The sequence below is a fragment of the Fonsecaea nubica genome (assembly GCF_001646965.1).
Source record: "Fonsecaea nubica strain CBS 269.64 chromosome Unknown Scaff116, whole genome shotgun sequence".
NCBI lineage: Eukaryota > Fungi > Ascomycota > Eurotiomycetes > Chaetothyriales > Herpotrichiellaceae > Fonsecaea > Fonsecaea nubica.
The window spans coordinates 209-11,553 of record NW_019173789.1 but is presented as its reverse complement, the minus strand read 5'-3'; the positions used below and the strand labels follow the sequence as shown (position 1 = coordinate 11,553).

At 52.2% G+C, this 11,345-nt stretch overlaps 4 protein-coding genes across 4 annotated transcripts; all 4 read left to right on the top strand.

Annotated features, from left to right (window-relative positions):
• Positions 1–1,158: 1,158 nt before the first annotated feature.
• On the top strand, positions 1,159–4,062 carry AYO20_10590 (hypothetical protein; the record flags this gene model as incomplete). Its single annotated transcript, XM_022648847.1, has 3 exons — positions 1,159–2,245; positions 2,298–2,371; positions 2,422–4,062. The coding sequence occupies 3 exons, from the start codon at positions 1,159–1,161 to the stop codon at positions 4,060–4,062; spliced, it is 2,802 nt and encodes a 933-aa protein (XP_022495150.1).
• Positions 4,063–4,761: 699 nt separating this feature from the next.
• On the top strand, positions 4,762–5,343 carry AYO20_10589 (hypothetical protein; the record flags this gene model as incomplete). The annotated part of the gene is made up of 2 exons (XM_022648846.1): positions 4,762–4,773; positions 4,831–5,343. The coding sequence occupies 2 exons, from the start codon at positions 4,762–4,764 to the stop codon at positions 5,341–5,343; spliced, it is 525 nt and encodes a 174-aa protein (XP_022495149.1).
• Positions 5,344–7,540: 2,197 nt separating this feature from the next.
• On the top strand, positions 7,541–8,928 carry AYO20_10588 (hypothetical protein; the record flags this gene model as incomplete). The annotated part of the gene is made up of 3 exons (XM_022648845.1): positions 7,541–7,618; positions 7,723–8,607; positions 8,686–8,928. The coding sequence occupies 3 exons, from the start codon at positions 7,541–7,543 to the stop codon at positions 8,926–8,928; spliced, it is 1,206 nt and encodes a 401-aa protein (XP_022495148.1).
• A 1,483-nt stretch (positions 8,929–10,411) lies between these two features.
• On the top strand, positions 10,412–10,987 carry AYO20_10587 (hypothetical protein; the record flags this gene model as incomplete). The annotated part of the gene is made up of 1 exon (XM_022648844.1): positions 10,412–10,987. The coding sequence occupies one exon, from the start codon at positions 10,412–10,414 to the stop codon at positions 10,985–10,987; it is 576 nt and encodes a 191-aa protein (XP_022495147.1).
• Between the last annotated feature and the right edge of the window lie 358 nt (positions 10,988–11,345).

Genomic DNA, 11,345 nt, shown 5'->3' with positions numbered 1-11,345 from the left:
GAAAAAAATATTGGCAGGATTGGCAGGGAATCGCACCGAGGTCGGGGCAGTCAAAGTGAAAGGCATTCAAGGCACAGTGGGCACTGGGCACTGGGCACCCTTCCCAGGGCTAAAGGCGCCTAGGATAGGCCTGGCCCGTGGCGGAGAGTACCGTTTCAGACGGGGGCGCAAACCCATGATTCTCTTTGTGCCCTCAGCTTTTGTCCCAAAAGGACGAAAAAGCAACAAACCAGTCACATGCGATGACAGAATGAAAATGATAAAGAAAAAGAAAACCTTCTCCGGACCTAATCAGGTCATCGAGCGCTATGAAATGATGAAATGCCTTTTCTTTTGGACAATGACAAACCGTGTGGGCATCTCGATAATTGGTGCCCTGCCTCTGGCTGCAGGCGGCATCTGGGCACCCACGGCACCCAGCGGGCGGGTGCTGGGTTGTGTGATCCCCACAAAAACGTCCCTCAGACCAGTCCCTAGGCCTGGTGTCGGTATGCCGGGCGGCCCACAGCCTGGAAAGCGGGGCAGCTTGGCGGCTTCCCTGCCCTTGAACCAAGTCCTGAAACAACATCCTCCTTTCCCTTTTCGCTCTTTTCAATTATGGCTTGCTCTTGACAGGGGAAATCAGGGCTTCGTTTTTACCCACTACTCCTTCATTATTGTCTCTTGAATCTATCGCACCGTTGCCACACGACAAACCGTTATTTTCGGTAATCCAGCGCCTGCGCCTCGCGCCTGCCACCCTCATTCCAAAGGATTCTCGCTCTCTTCTCTCCTCCTTGCTGATCAGCGCGTCGCTGAAGTCGTCTTCGAGCACAAAAGGTGGCCGTCGCCGCGCCCTCACTGTCATTACCGCGTCTGGTCTCGAGGATACGTTTCCGCACGACCTCTCTCGTTCGCCCTGACCCTCGATCACTGCACACTCGAAGAATCTCTCATTTGCGCCCGTTTCCTTGGCCGGTTTCAAAAGTGTCTCTATGCGACCTGTATCGACTCGAGTCCCGTCGATTCTGGTGGGCGGACATTCTACGCGACACCCAGTCTGCCCACATAGATGGTTCGCGCAATGACCACTTTAAAGCCACAGCTTGTCAGAGCTGGTAAGCTCACATCAATGGGAATGATATTGTTGTAACCAGGAAGTTTGCTCACCACGTCATGATGCTAGATACCCTTGATTTACAAGACCATACCTCGCCTTCTGCCAAAGACCACTCCAGACAACCCGCACACCCTTCGCCATATGGTTATGGTCCCGCTGCTCCACATCAAGCCCAGACTTTGAGACATGCCGAGCAAGAGTCATATCAGGATCAACATATAAGCCCGAGAGGCTCAGAAGACAGACCCAATGGAGGGTTTCAACAGTCGGATCAACATTTCTATGACGACCTAGACGACGACCGAGACGATGAACATCCAAACACCCACAATGGGACGAATGGCGCTGGATACAATGGGCAGGACCTGGACGAAGGGGATGGTACTGATTCCCATGACGAGGACATGGACGACGACTTGATGGACAAAATTTCGAGCTCCCCTTCAATCGAAGATGGTAAATACTCCCTTCCCCCATGGCCGCCCCGGGTCGATTCTGTGGATTCTGAAGCTTCCCCGGCTTCACTATCGACGCCGACTCGAGGCGATTCCTTATCTTCATCACCCTTCTCTTCTACACCTGAGCATTTCCCTTTGCACTCTTCGCAATCACACCACGCGGCAAGTCATCATGGTGAGTACATGCAGAGTCCAGATTCGGGCGGGGACTTTCTGAGTGAACGGCCGGAGTATTGTACCATCTCATCGCCTATGCTAGGACTAGGGTTGGCAACCCAGCATCCCTACCTTCCGCTGTCCGAATCTCAAGAATTTCGGAGGTACTTGTTGCCGCTTGACGACCCTCTCTTGGCTTGCACGGTGGACGACTACGGCGACGACATTCTGTACGACGAGGATGACGAATGGGAAGACGAAGACTCTTGCCTTCCCGGGCTCGAGGAAAGTTCTGATGATGACACCGATGAATTTCAATTCTCCACCGACGAACGCTTCATCGACTCTGGTTGGGGAGGAGAATGCTTACGAGAAACAGAGGATATCGATTTCGAGTTTGTGTATGCTCTACACACTTTTGTCGCAACGGTTGAAGGTCAGGCCAACGCCACAAAGGGCGACACCATGGTGTTGCTCGATGATAGCAACAGTTATTGGTGGCTTGTTCGCGTCGTCAAAGACAGTAGCATTGGTTAGTCCAGTTGGGAACTACGCAAGGCCCCGTACACTCATCGTTGATCCAGGCTACCTACCCGCCGAGCATATCGAAACACCGACTGAACGGCTAGCTCGACTCAACAAGCACAGAAATGTGGATGTACGAGGTTTCTCCTCATCTGTTCTAAGACGTTGCTGATGTGATAACAGTTGTCCGCGCAAATGCTAGGGGATAACCCCGAAAAATCAAAGAATCCACTGAAAAAGGCGATGCGCCGACGGAATGCTAAAACGGTCCAGTTCGCGCCTCCCACTTATTACGAGCCGTCAGACTATGAGTACTCGGACGAGGAGGAGGATGGCGAGGACGGTCCAGTCGACCAGATTGGACTGGATTCTGATGACGGTGACGCCGAAGATCAACAAGAGGCTTCGGCGGCTTCTGTCGAGACCCAGGAATCGCGAGAGTCCAATGCAGCAAATGGTATTCAGCGCGTGACCAGCAATGACAGCTTGAGAAAGGAAACAGCGTCGAGCCCCGTCAAGGGTCAACCATCACAATCTATTTCAGAGCCGCGACAAAGCGACGAACTTGTCCAGCGCTCGAGGAAAGGGGTCGTCAGAAATACCGACTCATTCTTTAAGGACGATACAGTCGAGACGAAGAAGATCTCTCTAACACCCCGACTGCTACGAGGTGATTCTGATTCCGGTGGATCAGCGGAACAGGAAGTTCGCCAACGTCCAAGCCTGGAGACTTTCGATAAGATTGTCGGCGTGGATGACAAGTCGAAGGAGAAAAAGAAGGAGAAAAAGGGTATGCTCAGTGGGCTCTTCAAGCGCAAGAAGGGCACACCACAGGAAGAGAGCGAAAAGGCTTTGGAAGATCCTCGTCAGTCTCCTGGATCGAAGGACTCTGTAGAGTCCTTGACCATGAAGCCTGAAACTGGGCCTGAACGCAGGCCGAGCAAGTTGCAAAAGACGCCACCAGGACCATCACCAAAGGCATCACCTACTGAAGCACGCCCTCCACAACAATCAACTGGACAAACCCCTCCAGCCCCGACAGGGCCGGCACCTGACCCGCCAACCGTACGCAGAGTTGAGCCCGATGAGAAGTCGCCCGAGGCGTCGGACCAATCTCAACAAGTACAGGTCAATCGTTTCCCTTCACTTACCGAAAAGAGGACAGTGTATTCACCCGTCACGACGGCTCTGAAGTCTACTCCGTCGATGAGTCCAGACAGCGGATCACCGGTCAAGCCGGTTTATGCAAAGCGGTCAATGGATCGCTTTGCGATCGATGAAAGTGATTCAGAAACAGATGACAAGACTCCAAAGGTGGACGAGCGAGTCCACCAGAGTGTTTCTCCCGTTGCAGAGTCAGAGATACAGCCGCCTCGATCAGACTCTGCTGCCCAAGTCTCGGCAGCTTCGCCTATTGTCTCCGGAAAGTTTGGGGACAGCAAATTCCAAGCTCTGCCACCAGCAGTCTCCAGTTCGTCGCCACTTCCACAAGAGCTCATCCATTCAGAGTCAGAGGGGACTGCTAGCACTTCAAAGGCTTCCCCTTCGACTACAACACATACCCCGTCAACTTCCAGGTCGACGCCGACGTGGTCAGATGCCTCGTTGAGGTCATACATGGAAAACAGTCAGGACATCAAAGACCTTCTGATCATTGTGCACGACAAATCGAATGTCACTCCGGTGGGCCCAGACCATCCCTTGATGCACAATCTCTTCTTAGACGAGCGGACGAAGTTGGCTGAGATGCAGTCACAGCTTGACACCATGTTGATGTCCTGGATATCGAAGAAGAACGGGGTCATGGCGTCTCCAACTATTTGATCAACAGCGAGCTCGGGCTCGGTTGATTTGGACCTTAACTCTTGTACAGTTTTCATTCTCGGCATGTCGGAGCTGCTGCTCGGCATTGTACCATTAGGGCCTGGTGTTCTTCTTATTGAACTTTGTCATGACGATATATCTAGGAAACAATGAACGATGAGCGATCGGAGATACACATAGGGCATGCATGTGTATAGGCATTTCTTCTGCGTCAAGTCGGGGACGGTCTATTCTATTGGAAAGGCGGAAAAGGAGGGAACAACTGGGTTATGGAATGAGGTTTCATTTGTGGATATTGGCTTCAAGTTGCTAGTGATAGCCTCAAATTGGTCCGACCGGATTGGGGACAAGACATATCGCTTGCGCACGAAAGAAATCCTCGTACTTGTAGATTTCCATGTAGATTTCCATGGTGGAGAGTCGTGCATCTCTGGTGGCTGTCGTTTGCGATCACGTGATGGTGTGGTTCCGATATACCCACTTCCTACCTCTCTACCTACAACTATGTTATAGCACACAACAGGTGCTTATGTTCAGCGACTCGTTCATGCCTTTCGCTCAGTCTCTTACTAGGGACTAGTTAAGGATTGACGCTTTGTTTCAAGTTCCCAGAGCTTTCTTCAAGACACACAAAAGCTGCCCGCCGCTCGTTTCTTTACGGCCAAAGCCAAATTCGCTTCATGGATTCTTTGCTCCAGCATGTCTGTCACGGTACGTATCTTAGCCGCCCTTACTACGACATATTTGCATGCTCATCACAATCTATAGCTCCATACAACCCATGGTGATCTGAAGGTCGAAATCTTCTGCGAAGCTGTGCCGAAAACAGCGGAGAACTTCCTTGCGTTATGCGCCTCTAGCGCCTACGATGGCACCCCTTTCCACCGACTGATACCTGAGTTCATCATTCAAGGTGGCGACACGTCCTTATCTCCCCGGAATGCGACTGCAGAAAGACCCGTTGTCAAGGGCGGAGAGTCAATATGGGGAGGATATTTTGAAAATGAGATCAAAATCCCTGCGTTGAGACACAGCGGGCGAGGGATGGTGTCGATGGCAAACAAAGGACCCGACACCAATGGAAGTCAGTTCTTTGTCACGCTCGCAGAGGCGGCTCACTTGGATGGCAAGAATACGGTTTTTGGACGAGTGATTGAAGGTGCAGAAGAAGGCGGCACGCTGGACAAGATGGAGGCCGTGGAGGTGGACAAGAAATACCGCCCAAAGGAGAAGATCATCCTGGAGAAGGTGACGATTCATGCGAATCCTCTAGCAGGATGAATTGGAAGAGGAAGATGGCGCAGCCAGAACCCCACGACCGGGACGCAATACTTCTCAGCGACACCATCCACTGCTTGGACCGAAACATACAGCCAAAGCGAGGCCAAGGAATAGGTCTAAAGACAAGACCTAGAGGGAAAGGTCAATCGAGCGGCCACTCCAGATCTGGAAAGCAAACACCTGTGTTGAGACGAACAATGCTAGTCAAGTACAAAAAGGTCAGCCAAGAAGTCGTTCAGCACCACGTATCGCCAACTAGAGCCCCTTGCTCTCCCATTTTGGTCGACCTTCATATTGGTGGGAAGCTCAGCTATGCACCCCAGAAAAGTATTGCAAAAGAACCATGATGATGGAATATCGTATTCTAATGGACAACGGATCGGATCGGGCGAGGAGACACATCATGAATGGTTGACCCTTCGGAAACCAAATATTGACACGAACGGTGCCCACTTCAGGTTGACCAAGTACTCGCATGCCTCTGGTCTCACCTGTAACGGCTGAGAAGGAATGTCACCATATGTTTGATGTCGGTCGGATATGCCCTGTTCCCCGATGTGGTCGTGGTTGGCCGACCTGCGGGCCAAGAGCATGGATGTGTTGTTTCCAAAGCGTCTCCGCTGGCAAAAAATGTCAGCCGCTCTGTGGACGGACTTGACGAGTGGATAAAGTCAGGCAACCCGAATTGGCATGTTGATGGACGGGATGCGGAGGAGCTTAGCGCAGCACGGCGGACGCGTCCTAGCCCATATATATTTGTGACTAGGTTGTTAGATGGAAAAGGGTCTCTCAATGGTCCTATTTCCCAATAGTATTGGGAGGGGAAACAGATGCTGACCGTGGCTCGAAGTCGGAGGATTATTGCCGAAATGGCATAACTGGGATGGATTCGATGCATCCAAACAGCCACAGTGGGTGACGAAGGACGACAAACGTGGCTTGGTAGCCAGGAAGCGAGCGGGGGGCGCAGTTGGCAATGGGGGATGGGCACTGGACAGCCGTGGACGGCACGCAATAGGCGGCGCCGTTGACGAGGCGGCGGGTGGCTCGGGTGGCTCTGGTACCCTACAAGTAGGAGCTTTGGTAGTGCTAGGTAAGCTAACCGGCCTGCATAAGGCTGAGGCGCCCTGCCACTTTAACGGGATTTCATCTGGTCGATAACCACCAACAGAGACAATACTTCTTGGGGAAACATTACGGACGACATCTCATCTTGATGACCACGGCTGCTCGAGCCGAAAGACTCCCTTATCGGACAACCGAGTGATTCATTCACCGTCATAGTGCTGACTGGTGAGAAATTTTCCAAGTCGTCCATGTCATCAACCGGAGAGCTTCGCATCATCGAGGTGTACTCGGTACTTGTAGGGCAGCCGCAGGGACATGGATGGGCGTTGTGGTGAGCTCTAGTTAGGCACGGGAAATCCCAAAAGCACGGGAACTGGTCTGCTGGGTATGGGTGGGCATTATTATATATTAGAGGCCGACACTAGAGTGGTGGGCATTGGGGTCTGGATCTCTAAACAGCATACCTAGGGATCAATAGGCTACTTGGGTGCCCAGAACAAAGCCCCAGGAGTGCCAGGGCCGGCCTTGCCTGTAAAGTCCTGCGTCTGCTTGTGTGGTACGTTGCTGTGCGGCGCATGCTTCACGTAATAAGGAAGCCCCCGACGCTGTACCAACCGACTTGACCTGAACTGACTGACTGACCGACCTACTGAATCCGTTCTCCTCGTATAATATTCCAATCGATCTGCGCTTGGGTCCAGCCGCGCTCATATTCCAGCTCATCACATCCCATCTTCACCTCATATCTCATCGCCGTATATCCTTTGGAAATCTTCATCATCGACCCTCCGTCGTCGTCTCTCGCTCCCACTCTTCCCCCGCTACCAAACCTCGACTCTGCGCACGCCTCTGACCCGCCCTTGTCATCACGCAGTTCGGGCCCCAACCTCACACCGACGTCCACTACCCACCAGCCTATTGATCGTACGACAAAGAACCTACAACAACGAATCCCGCATTGTTCTGCATGTAACATCCTCTGGCGCCTCATGGGCCTCATACTGTCCCTCAGAACTAGGCCGCCGCAGTTCTCCAATCCTACCACTTTTCTCCGAGGCCGCATTCACTGGATCATCTCACTCCCGCCTCGTGGTAATGGTCTCAACATAGGTTCGAGCTCAACGAGAAGATGAGCGCTTTTGTGCGAGTATCTGGCCGCCCAAACACAAACTTTCTGGTTGGATACCCGGGCATCTCTGCTACTTTGGTGAGTTGAGGAAACATTCACACACCCCCACCCCTCCGAGCGACGGACGCCGAGTTGCGCATGATAGCCCAAGAGGATGCGCTGCTGACAATGTTCAAATCCAGCCTCGCATCGAAGGAACTGTCGAAATACGACCCGGCGTCGGCATCTCAAGTCCTGTCAACGTCTCCATCGTCACCATCTGCCTGCAGAGAAGAGAAAGCATTCACCCCCATGCTGATTCGGTCACCAAGAAACACCTGGCCGCACCCAGGAAGGAGTCGACGGAGACGGTGGGGAAAGAGATGCTCTTGTTCCGATGTCCGGCCAACCGAGAGTACGAAGAGATCATGTACATGGACTTGCCCTTTGTAATATTCATACCTTTTGGACGGGGAGGACAAGAGACTGCCCGACGAGTACCGCCGGCGAGCCTACAACTACCACGGCGGACGGCCGAGACATACTACGAGATGGTGGTGACAGTGGGCTATGGAGGAACCGATCGCAAAACCTATGCTTTCCCCGTACCCATCGCACGGTACGACACTCTCTCGACCTTTGGCATGTACAATCGACCCGAAACTGCAGAAAGGGTTTCGGATCACTTGGTGACTCTCGGGATATCCTTGCCGCGGTGGTCGTATGGGCCCCTGGACCCAGTGAGCGTGTACATCAAGCTATCTCCGAATCCGGACTGGCTGAGCAAAGCGCGTAAAGTGACCATCAAAAAGATCGAGATCGGCATCGACGAGGAGGTCATCTACAATCACGAAGGCGACGAGCCCCAGAGAAAGTCAAAGAGTTTGGTCAAAAAAACCGAAACGGTTGGGGTGAAGATGCCCGAAGCGGGTTATTTCACCAACCTAGGTCTTGTCTTCCCTTCGAGCGACGTCCGTGATGCGGATGGAATTATGCCTCGAGGAAGATCGGCGTTTCCCACATATGCGGTGACGGGCTTTACGACGACGGCAGGTCTTTACAAGGTCGAATACTACCTGACCATCAAGGTATGTTAAAGGAGTTTCCGACCGCCACGTCGACACAAACAGCCTCAAAACTAAATGGCTAACTAATCTTTCCCTTAGGCTTCTATGGCCGGCGCCAAAGATATCGTACTGAAGCAGCCCATTGTCGTCTGTCCCCTGGACCACGCAGCATGTAAAGCGGAGATGGAAGCCATCGAACAAGCAGCACGCGACGCCTCTCATGTCAACGCCGAAAATCCAATGTTACCTTTGGCCACTATAATACGCGCTTCAGACCCTAATGCATTGAGTTGTCTGGGGGTGGCGCTCGTCGGCTCAGTGAAGAAGCCCTTGATTGACTGAGCACTTCTTTGTAGGATTTCGGGGAGGATTATATCAAGTTTCGATCGACCTGCAACCGATACGACGGCGACTAATCGTTTGATTCTCGACGCATGGCCCTGCAGATGGGCTACATGCTTCCCAAGACACGCTGATTCGCTTCATAATAAAGCAGCGGATCATATTGTGCGGCATATCCAAATTGGGCAGAGATATGGGACAAGCGATTGACGGCCGGGACACCACTCTCAGAGGCCGGGATATCACAATGAAGGACCGAAACCTGCACCACAAGCGGCAGGAATATTTCTGTTTCCACCACGGCTAGCAGAGTCAGGATCACACACAGCGTGAAATGGAATGACGCAACCTGGGCGAGGCGAGCAAAGAGCCGCCTACAGACACAAGTCATTGAGGGACGCTGAATTTTTGGAAAGGTAAAACACGACCCGGCGAACATCACGGCGGGCGGACCTTGTTGCACAAGCGGGAACGTTGGATTTGTTGCGGCCTTGATTTTTTTTTTTTTTTTTGACACGCAAGGCGTTGGTTTGGGACGAGGCTTTATTAGCAGGAGGACGAAAGGCCACGGCAATATGATGGCTTGGAATAGGTACAGCCAGAGGCGCTAATGAAAGATCTACTTGTATTCACCGACACTTTGCGACAGCCAACTAGGCTCGGATTTGAATCTATGGGCAATTGATAGGTGATAACCTGAGTCATGGGATGTCATTATTACAGGTTCCGACTTGTTGTGGAATAGAGAGATCAGAGAGAGGGGATGTTTGAAAGCGTAGACAACCAACCCAACCCAACCGAGGTAGGTTGTGTGTGTGTTATGGGCGAGATGAACCAGTGAACAAGAGGTAACGTAGACCACGAAAAGGAAAGGAAAGGGAAGGGAAGGGAAAGGATGCCGGCTATACTACTACCACTCGCAGATTCCTCGGCTGACAAGATGACAGCTGACTATGAGTATGTTATGGAATAATATGTCGGTATCTAGCTGGCAGTGATGTAGTCGACGGAAAATGGATCCCTCTGGTAATAGTAGTCATGGGCAGGTGGAAGGAATGGAAAGTGGTGGTCTGGCCTGGCTTGTCGGCTCGTCGGGTACCCAGGTCCCTGATAAGGGGTATAGAAGGGTGTAATTATTATCGACATTGGAAAATCGCAGCCTCGCGCTAAAAAGCTAGAGGTCCCTGTACCAAGTACCGAGTACGGTTCTCAGACATACATCCTACCTACCTACCTAGTATGTAGGTAGATAAGTCAAGGCCTTACTCCGTTCTCGTGCATTTTTCGCCGTTTTGAAAAAAAAGGGAAAAAAAAGTCTTTCACAACCATGGTTACCACGACCAACTCTGACCAGAAATGACCTCTGAGGGGTAGCCGAGCTGGGAACACGGAGAGATAAACGATTGACTTATTGAGCAAGAGAGAGAGAGAGAGAGAGAGAGAGAGAGAGAGAGAAATCAAGTCAAGTGGATCGCGACAAGCGATGGCCATCATCATCATCAATAACCAGACCCAAACTTCATCTTTGTCTTTGTCTTTGTCTCCAGAATCGCAACAGGAACAAGACAACCACAAAACCTCGACGCCCGTCGCCATCGACATCGACATCGGCCCAGGTGGACCTGATCTTTCTCCTTCTACAACCACCACCACCACCACCACCACAACAGGGCAGGTCGAGGTTGAGGTTCAGGACGTGCTGGCCACGATCCGCGCCAACCTCGCCCTCGTCGAGCGCACCTGGGGTCGCGAGAGTCGGCAGCACCGCGACGCGAGGGCCCTCATGCTGGCGTATCTCGAGGAAAATGTGCTCCGTCGCAGGCTCCGACACCACCAGCGGGACAGGGACGAGGGTTATGGGCGGCAGAGGGAGGGGGAGGGAGAGGGAGATGTGGATGTGGACATGGACAGCACAATGGACACAGGTAGGGGAACGGGAATGGATATGGATATGGATATGGATATGGATATGGACACGGATGGGAAAAGGAAAAGGGACCTGGAACTAGAGCTGGATAGAGGGATCGAACAGGTGTTGGCCGAGTTGAGGTTGTCGTGATACCTGCTACGAGTAGAAACGTCGAGGTCGCTTCTTCGTCTACGTACCTACACTGGCGGACTGGCAGACTGGGAGACTGGGAGTTGATCAAATGATAGGATCGATGCATGAGCGAAATGAATGAATGAATGATATGGGATGAGATGGCCTTCCTCTCCTCGCTCCCTCATACCCTCACATGTCACTTTACTTCTCCCTTCAGGTACACCAACACCACCTTTTTCTCTCACTCTCGCAAGTCGGGACATCTACGAGGCCGCAAATAAAACAATCCATGGCACAAGCAAAACATACAAACTCGTTTCTGATCCTGTGTATTCTTGACAAGATAGGTAATGGGTATCTTCTAGCCCCTGTT